The sequence below is a fragment of the Vidua macroura genome, chromosome 9 (assembly GCF_024509145.1).
Source record: "Vidua macroura isolate BioBank_ID:100142 chromosome 9, ASM2450914v1, whole genome shotgun sequence".
NCBI classification, from domain to species: domain Eukaryota; kingdom Metazoa; phylum Chordata; class Aves; order Passeriformes; family Viduidae; genus Vidua; species Vidua macroura.
The window spans coordinates 23117989-23127202 of NC_071579.1; the positions used below are offsets into that span (position 1 = coordinate 23117989).

Here is a 9214-nt window from a genome sequence, read left to right on the forward strand (position 1 = left end):
CCATAGAGCCAGGAGGGCAGGGCAAAGGGCACCCCTCAGGGGACACCCCCATAATGAAGTCTCATCGGCTGCGTTAGGTGGCGGCAGGAGACACCCAGCCCCAACAGATCTATACATCCTGCATTAGGGGCCTCCAGTGCAGTGTAGGGTTACCCCGACACAGGGACTGGGAGGCTGCTGGGGCGGGGGGGCAGAGGTCGGGTTCCCCCCGGCACGCGGCTGGCGCCGACGCTTTTGGTTTACAAACATTTTGCAGAGGAGTCAATGGGCTGGTTTCAAACCCCTCCCCATGGCTGTGTCCCCCAGGGATGGGATGCTGGGGGTCCCCAGGCTGGTGGAAGGAGGCAGCAAGGATGTCAGGGACCTCTTTCCATCTGCTGTGGCAAGGATAGGGAAAGCGTGGGATTTGGCCGCTTTCGCAGCCCCTCTCCCATCCACTTCCAGCCCAAAGGTGGCCTGAGGCCAGGGCGAAGGGCAGAAGCCCTCCCTCCCTCTCCACCTACCCCACAGCAGGCTGCTAATATTTTATTTAAAATATCTTTAGGAAGCGGAGGACCATGATGTATCGGATATATTGAGAAAATGCTAATGTGTAATAGCGTGTGTCAGGGGCCTCGTTCATCACCCCGCGCCGCCTTCTGGGGGATCCATATCTAATTAACAGTAATGAATGAGGGAGCCCACCTAATGACAGCCCGCCAGTTTGTTATGGAAATGAGGCAATCCCATTAGGCAAAACACTTAATTAAACAAACTGCTCGGAGTGTAGGCCAGTGCAAGATGGGCACAGGCCCTTTAGGGAACAAGGGGGGCCCTGGTACCCAGCCCTCCACATGCCAGGTTGGGGGCATAAGGGCTGCTGCAGCCGCTAGAGCTGGGTGCCCACAGTCAACTCCAGCAGCAGGGGGCTGGGTAAACGGGATCCACTTGGGGGGATCCACTTGGGGGGATCCAAGCTGGGGATGAGGCAGCAGGGCAGCTCACATCCCCCCTCTCATCTCTCTCCTTCCATGGGCTCAGAGGCAGCAGAGGCCAAACACAGATTTCCAATCAAACGTGTGTACTTGGCTCCTGCTCTATTGACACTGAAGCAAGAAGGGCTCAAGGTTAATTCCTTATCAATACCCTATTGTCAGCTCATCCATCACTCCTCGGGGGCAGGGCTGCCCAAGTTCTCCCTGCCCCAGCCCCCATGGGATTTGGAGAGTGAGCAAAGGATGCCATGCCCACCTCTACTCATCCCAGCCGTGCCCACACAGCCTGTCTGATGGTGCTGGGGTGCACTTGCAGGCATATGAGGATGTAGAAATGGGGGGGGGGGGTTCAAATTCAAAGGGAAGAGGATGGAGGGATGCTCATGCCCCGGGCTGGGTGAAGGAGCTCTGCAGGTGTGCTGGACAAGGGGGCATTAGGAGACAGATCAGCTGGTGGCTGTGGGCCCCCATTTGTGCTGTCCTGTTTCCTAATTGCATCCTCAATCCCCAGCCCTGTGTGCTGGGAGGTCCTGCCAGCCTTTTCAGAAGAGCAGCACTAAGCTCAGCTCCTTTCCTAGGGCTTGGGGACTACAGGGAAACCAAGGGAGCTCCAGAGTCCTGATATGTGGAGCTCCAGAAGCTGGGCCACGGACTACTCAATCACAGTATTACACAGATTGATTTAAAAAACAGATAGCCTTCCCTGGATGGTGGAGAGGGAAGTGCTGTGACCTGGTCTGCTGAGGTGAGGGCAGGAAAGCTATTCCTGCTGCTAGACTTTTGCTTTTAACAATCAGTTAAAGCTGAGGAATGGGATCTAGTACAAATTCCAGAGGCAGGCAGCCCTAGGGAGAGATGCTGTTCTGTATTAACTCACAATCTCTAGTTCTTGTCATCGGAGTTAGTTCTTGCTGGTCTTTTTCCTTGCTCCAAGGGGAGACCTTCTGCAGGAGATGCTCTCAGGCACTCAGAAGCACTGGGCTGAGCTGTGCTGCTGGGGTCTTCGCCAGGATGTGCTCAGCTGTCTCCTAGACTAGAAATCTCTCCGTGCGGTAAAGAGGGGTCCTGCTGCCATCTCGTGGAGCTGTTCCCGCCCGGCACGGGGCTCCCGCGGGGTCTGCACAGCCGCCCTCTGCCAGCTCCTCCACGGGCAATGCAGACCAGCCTCCCTCCTTCACTTTTTGGGATGCAGCACGGGGTTGGATTGCTTGGTTCCATCCCGTCCATTCCCACTTTTCCATCAATGGCAGAGCTCCACGCATATGCCTGCAGCATCCCAACATGCATGAAAATGGGACCTCAGCCCACACACCTTTAAAACACCTTTATGAGGTGTGGGCACAGGTCAGTCTCCACCCAGGAGCCTAATCTGAATTACTCACTCTGTGAGATGTTCCCCCAGTTCCAAAACCTGAACCCTGGCTGGCTGGATCCTGCCTCTGGCTTGCCCAGTTCCCCACCATAGCCTCCCCCAGTGCCACAGGGAGCTCTGGCTGCACAGACACCCTCCCAGCCCTATCAGGAGCAGCTGAGCACCCTCCAGCCCAGCCACACGGGCCACCCTGACCACTAAATGGCTTTTTTTGTTTTTCAAAACCACCCTGTAACATCACCATTGCCCGGGGAGAGAAGGTGGCACAGGGGAGCAGGCCAGGAGTCAGTTCCCTCACAGGAAACACTCAAATAGACTTTGTTACTGAGGGAAAGTTAATTTTGCTTTACCACAACTGTGGTAGCCAGCTGTGAGCATCCTCCTCTCCAGCCACTGCTGGTGTTCCACCCACACTATTTCACAATCTGCACAGGAGGGCTGGACTGCAGGAAAACAAGCTCTGGGCCACATCCCACTCCCTACCCTCGAGGCAAGTCCAAGGATGCTGCATTTTTTCCTCCCAATGAACAGATCTGCAGTGCCCCTCCTCCCCATAGCTCATCTCAGAGATTTACTTGGATTTGCCAAGATATCACAACCTTTGGGCTTTCAGTGTTCAGGCTGAAGCTCTTTAGGAACACCGGCTGCGCCAAACCGTGACAGTTTAGCAAGGATTAAGGGTCTGAGGCTGGGTTTTTGTAAATCCAGTAGTGCTTGGATCAGTTCTCAGCCATGTGCCTTCGGGCTCCAAGTTATTAACCTTCTGTTTCAAATAAGCCACAGGAATACGGAGGGCAGGAAGGTGGAGGCACACACAGTACAGGAAAGCAGAGGCCAGCATATCACACAGTGCTCACAATCAGAATTAAAACTTGCCGGGACTCAGAAACCAAAACTCACTCAGAAGACTGGTGCTGTAAATCACTGGCTTGCCCAAGATCATTCGGCTCTCAGACAGCTGTGTACACAGATCACCTCCGAATTTCAAGTCACTTTTGCAGCAGTGGAAACGCCTGAGAGCACATTGTCTGCAAGGCTCAGGACACCTCTGACTGCAAAGCTCCAGCAGGAGCTCCCGCTCCCTGCCTGCTGCCCTGGGAGGTGGGGAAGTGGCAACACCGTGGTGGGGAGGTGAAAGTGAGGAAGGAAGGTGCAGCTGACATGTGAGGTTTTTCCCAGAGGAAGCCTCACCTGCCTCACCTGTCAGGCAAGGGCAGAGGGTTTAGCTCCAGCTCCTGCCAGCCATGTTCTGTAACAGACCAAGTCCTTAAATAGGAGTTCAACACCCACAGCAATAAACAGGAACAGCAGATTCCCAGGAACAACTGTATTAATTCAGAGGCGTATATTATGGAGTGTTTAACTGATCTGTAAATACTGAACCTGTAGAAACCAGCATGAGGGCAAGGGCTGGTTAAATAACCTTTATCACCTCTGTTCTCCAAGAGTGTTCACAGTGCCACAAACAGGCTGGATGCTGAGAAGCCCCAGCCCAGATGTCTGAAAAGGCAGATGAATACATCACAGCTCAGGAGTTACAGCACTGACAACACAAACCAGGGGCCTGCTTTAAAAAGCTGAGAAATCTCTGATGGGCTTTCTGGAGATAGGGGACCATGCCTGGATTTTACAGGTCCAAACCCTAGAAACAAGAATTTCTCCATGAAAAGGGGAAGGCTGAAGGCTTTTACCACAGAGTAGCCCTCACACCCCATTGTCACAGTGCGAGCTGGAACTGGGATCACACCTACATAAGACTGGGTCCAAGCAACAAGCTCCTGTGCCTGGAGACAGTTTTCACTTTTAAAAAATAAAAGACAAACCAGGTCATCAGGCCGTTTTCAATTCTCACCCCATATACAGCCCAACCTTCCCTCTAAAACCATGCCCATCAGGGGGTTATTCTGCTGTAAATGAGCATTGTCACAATAGTCTGCTACAAACCAGCTGTATGGTCACCACTGCCACCCTGTGCTTTCACTTCTGTGAGGTGTTACAGTTCTTGTGTTAAACTTCCAATTTATTTTAGTGCTTCCCAAGGACTTCCCCCTCTGCATTTCAATCCAGAATAGCAGGAATTTTGTAATTGTGGATGACAGCACCCCAAGGGTGGGCAAGATCAGCACAGCCACCCACTGGCAGAACCTTTTGCAAAACTCCTCCTGCTTTTTAAGTGCCTAACTCTCTAGGGCAGTTCCTTGTTCAAGCAGGCCCATGTCACAGCCCTCCAGAGCTTCTTCCTGGCAATTTAAAGTTGGCTAAACCTGTTCACCATGTTATTAATCACCTTGCTATACTGTGGCATAGCATAAACATATCAGCAGGCTCTCTTCTGTCTTTATCCCCACTTCTCCCCCAAATAAACAATAAAACCTAAACCCAAACATGAAGTACAGTGCAATGAGCTATTTTTCACTAGGCTGAAGGAATTAATTTCTTGTACACATTGCATGGACTGGAAAGACTGATCATCTGAAGAGAACATGATGAACAGAAACATCATATTTCATGGTCATTTGTAGGCTGGAGGTGATTTAAGAAATACCCAGTATAAAGCATAGCTCCAAGAGACAGTTCCGTTTTCCTCTGCAATTCCACCTTTCTGTTTCTGGGATCTGGCACAGCTGTAATCAAAAAATTTCCCTGAATATCCAGATGCAAAATATAGGCTGCTTCAAGACATACAATTAACAAATAAGTAGCTCTCCAAGAAAGCAAAACTACTCAGTAGAACACACAAAAGACTGGAAGGAAGAGAAACAAAACACTAGACACATTCAAAAATGTTAGCTTAAACCTCTGGGTTGAAGAACACAGAAGTTATAACAAACATTTGAGCTCCCACCAAGGATCAGAGAGCTTTGACTGTTTTATCTCAGCTATTTAATGGAACCAGATGACAGTCTGGTCATACTGCCCTACACACACCTTTTTCTGGTCTTAAACTTGGTTTCAGGGCCTCATCTCCAGTAAGGAGAGTACAAGAAGAGCTGGGATGCACTGAGAAAAGCAAAGAGTCCTGCAGACTTGGCTCTGTTTGCTCATTGCAAGATAAAAGAAATGTCAGAGAGGAAAAAAACAACAAAACAGCAAAGACATGGAAGAGCTGTATTATAAAATTAATACAAGCAACAGAACATGCACATTGGACATCAGGGACAAGGAGACAACATGGAAAGCAGACAAGAAGAAGAGACAGGAAGAAACAAATAATACTCAGTGTGAGATTCTGGTCTGTGACACCTTGGCAGAGCACATCAACATGAACCATGACAGGATTTCACCTTCAAGACTTTAAATTAATCCATATCTACTTTCTGCTCTAACGTGGCTGGTCCAAAGGCCAGGGTGGAGGCTTTCAGACTCGTAGACGGCAGGGAAAAAAAAAACCAAACCAAACAAGAAGCCTCTACTTTCCTCGCTTCAAAGACACAAAAGCAAAGGGGGTGACATTTCCCATAGGAGCAGAGCAAGCAGAGGCAAACACTGAAGGTCATTACAGCACTAAGGAGGGGAGGCCCCGACACAGTCAGACAGGAAAGTCGTGCAGAGGCTGCGGTAGTAGGTGGGGTACAGCCGCATGTGGCTGACGTGAGCCGAATCCGAGAAGTCCACAGCTTTCACAGGAACACCGAGCTGCTGCCGGGCACTGGCCATGAGCTGAACCTCGCTGGCCTTGATGATGAGATCGGCCTGAGAATAGAGGTAGAGCTCGGGCCAGCGCGAGGGCGCTTTCAGCAGGGCGTCGTAATGGCTCTCGTGGATGAAGCGGGTCAGGGGGTACAGCAGGATCCGCAGCACCACGGCCGTGCTGGCAAAAGTGAACAGCAGGAAATACTTGAGCAGCACGTTCACGGAGACCAGGACAGTTGCCAGGGCACGAAGGCCTCCTCGCAAGTTTCTTCTGCCAGGGGCACTATCGAAAATGGTGCCAGCTACTCTGAGGTTCTGAAACGGCTTGTGGGCGTGGAGCGCCTCGATGATGTAACGGTACAGCATGACACCACCATTGCTGAAAACGTGGAAAAGAACCGGTCTGTTTTCAACACTGTAGTCAAAGAGTAGCTCCAGGAGTCGCCTGGCTGGGGTCTGCAGGGATCTGATGCCAAAGGTCTCAGAGAAGAATATCATCCTCCATGGAGCTGTGTAACGGATGACCGTGCACCCCTAAGAACAACAGAAAGAGACCCCACACACATTTAAGCTGTGCTGCAAATTACAGAGAGTAGGCAAGCAGCAGTACAAAGAACATGAAAATTTGGGACAGGTTTCCAACAGAAACCACAGGACCAGAAGAAAGTCTTTACTTTAGCAGCAAGGCACTGACATTAATATAGATTACTTTAATCATCATAGCACACAGTATTATGAAAAAGCCTCTGCAGCGGCAGAAGCCTGGCTTTGGTCGTGTTTGAGATCCTGTCAAATCTTGTGCTAACTGGCACAACCCAGGAGAAGAAAACCATCTCCCTGATTCACAGACCTTCAGCATCAGCCATTTTGGTAAGACGAGCCTGCTCTGGTACACATCCAGCTCATCACACTGAAGCAAATCTAAGAAGAAAGAGGAACTCTTCCTCTCCTTGGTTGCACTTTTTTTTAGCTGTCTCTAAGACTCACCACCAACAAACACTGACATGATTTTTGTAGACCTTCCTGAAACACTCCAGCTGTGCAAAGAAAGAGCTCTGGCTCAAGGACTCAGAACTCCTGAGCAACTGCCTTCACGCTTAAGTCCTTACATTTAGGTATAGATTTGGAAACAGGATCTTGGAGGATTTTCAAAATAGAGCAGATGGAATTACATTTATAAATGCTTTAGACCTTTTCTATCGCCTGAGCTCACTGACATTACACACTGACAAGCACAAAGCAAAGTCACCAAAACAACCCCCCCAGAGCTCCCGAAACAGTGAACGAGTTAGAAGAGGATACCAAGTTCTCAAATCAAAGCCTTCTCTTCCATCTTGCCATGGTTACAGCCACTTCCTCTTAGTGAGCTAAGAAAACCCATCCTCTCCTTTCCCATTTCTATGATCTTTCTGAGAGAAAAGTATTTTCCAAGAAGTTGTCACGCTGCCCTGTAACGTGCTCCTCATCTGCTCAGCAGCATCTTAAAGCCACTTAACAACTAATTCTTCACTACATCAAGCCAATTAATGACTCCTGCACTGGATTACACATTAACAATAGACTTGTTAATGTACAAACTTTACCACCTATAGTTGGAACAGATTTGGATAAATCCAAGATTCCCTGTATGCTGACCAAGAAAAAAAAAATAATGTTTCACTGGGTCCCATGCCACAAGCTGGGGTCATTCCAGTAAAATACAGTACTAGAAAGGAAAATATCATAACTTAGGGAACTGGCAGGAGGACAGACCTCTCTAGTTCAAACACAAGGAATTCCTAGTGAGCAGCTATGACTATCACAGGATGCCTGTTTCACAGACAGGATAAAATTAATTTGGCTTACAACATTTAGATTAATCATTTTCACAGGAAGGAAGAGCCAAAGGCATGACAGATGCCAATGTGTTCGTCAGTTCCCACCCCAGCCTCGCCACATCTGTGCTGTGACCTAACAGCAAGCAGTAAACACAGAATCTTTCCCTGCATGTTTACCTGTTTGGAAAACTAACACAGTTCACGTCATTCCTGAAAATTCCCACAACTTTAAAAGCCTTAAGATACTTCAGTGAGTCACACAGCAGCTGAAAGTTTCTCCCAGGAAGTATTTCTGTCTTAGCTGCACACACAAAGGTGACATCAGCAGCTGTTAGATAACGCTGCTTGGGCTGTGAGAGACAAGGAGCTTTCAGTGACAGGAGAACTCTCACTCACTCCCCATGACTGAGACCAAGAGAGGCTTCAGAGAGACTTTACCAATGTGCAAAAAGAAGGCCGTTTCACTGTATGACAGTGTCATGAAAATACAGACAGGTCACTCACCTTCTGGCTGTAGATTGCACTGTATTTGGCCAGGTGTTTGTCCTGGCAGCCGGCCCAGCCTAGGAGGATCACCACAGGCCGGCCCTCGGCAGGCCCTCTGTCCGTTCTGCCTTCTGGAACAAATCACGAGTGTTACAGCAACTGCCCTCCAGTCTGCCCGAGTCACAACTTACAGCAGCTTGTCTGGTTACTAAAGTTTAAAGGCAATAGCGAAGCAAGTATAAGCTTGACTTCTCGGTCAGTGCCGAGTATTGCCTCACGCCAGTCTCACTAGTGGGTGTACAGCACAGCACAGCTTCGGCCCCTGCAGCTCCCACCGCTCTCCAGTGACGCAAAGCCAGCACCGAACTGATCCCTACGGGGGGCGAGACCGCTCCTCCCGCCCCGCGGCGAGAGAGCAGCAGCTGCTGCCACTTCCAGGGGGAAAAGGGAAGCGTCCTGCCCTGTCCTCCAGGGACTGCCAGGCACCTGCTACAGCACCAATGCCCCACGGCTCCTCCTCCCATACCCCAGCGCGCTCGCCCCTTCTCCGCCCGCAGAGGCCCCCCAGTCCCTGCTGTCACCGGCGCCCCCGGTCCCGCTCGCCTCCGCACCGCGGGCCTGTCCCGGCTCCAGCTCCACCACGGCTCCCTGCGGCCCGCGGGTGCCCATGGCCGCGCTCCGCGCACCGGCCGCCGCTTCCGCCCCCCCCGGAAGCTCCGCCCACCTCCCTCCCCTCAGCCAATGGGAAGGGAAAGCGCCCACCCCGCCTCAGCATCCGCCCCGCCCCCTGCCCGCCTCCCACTTCCTTAGCAACGCGCCCTTAGCACCGGCCCAGCGCCCCGCCCGCTGGCCACCCATTGGGCAGGGGCAGGAGGTCTGGCAGCGATTGGTTCAGCCGCGTGTCGGTCATTCTGCGGGGTAACCGCCCCCTC

General features: G+C 51.1%; 1 protein-coding gene across 5 annotated transcripts; it reads right to left on the reverse strand.

The window, feature by feature from the left end:
* Positions 1–3658: 3658 nt before the first annotated feature.
* TMEM53 (transmembrane protein 53) lies at positions 3659–8997 on the reverse strand. Of its 5 annotated transcripts, none has more exons than XM_053985597.1 (3): positions 8894–8997; positions 8301–8410; positions 3659–6513 (listed from the first exon to the last, which is right to left on the reverse strand). In XM_053985597.1, exons 1-3 carry the CDS (start codon positions 8949–8951, stop codon positions 5851–5853), a joined length of 831 nt encoding a protein of 276 aa, XP_053841572.1. In that variant the 5' UTR covers positions 8952–8997; the 3' UTR covers positions 3659–5850. The 5 variants fall into 5 exon arrangements, with proteins under 5 accessions (XP_053841572.1, XP_053841571.1, XP_053841574.1 ...); XM_053985596.1 differs by having other exon boundaries at positions 8301–8413; XM_053985599.1 differs by having other exon boundaries at positions 8886–8997.
* Positions 8998–9214: the final 217 nt, after the last annotated feature.

Bases quoted from the DNA above. Each gene is read 5' to 3' on its own strand.
- TMEM53 (XM_053985595.1), bottom strand. From the start codon at position 8,951: ATGGGCACCCGCGGGCCGCAGGGAGCCGTGGTGGAGCTGGAGCCGGGA. The intron at 8,414-8,863 runs GTGACAGCAGGG...GATTTGTTCCAG, and splicing joins GAGCGGGACCGGGGGCGCCG to AAGGCAGAACGGACAGAGGG. The intron at 6,514-8,300 runs GTGAGTGACCTG...TGTTGTTCTTAG, and splicing joins GTGCAATCTACAGCCAGAAG to GGGTGCACGGTCATCCGTTA.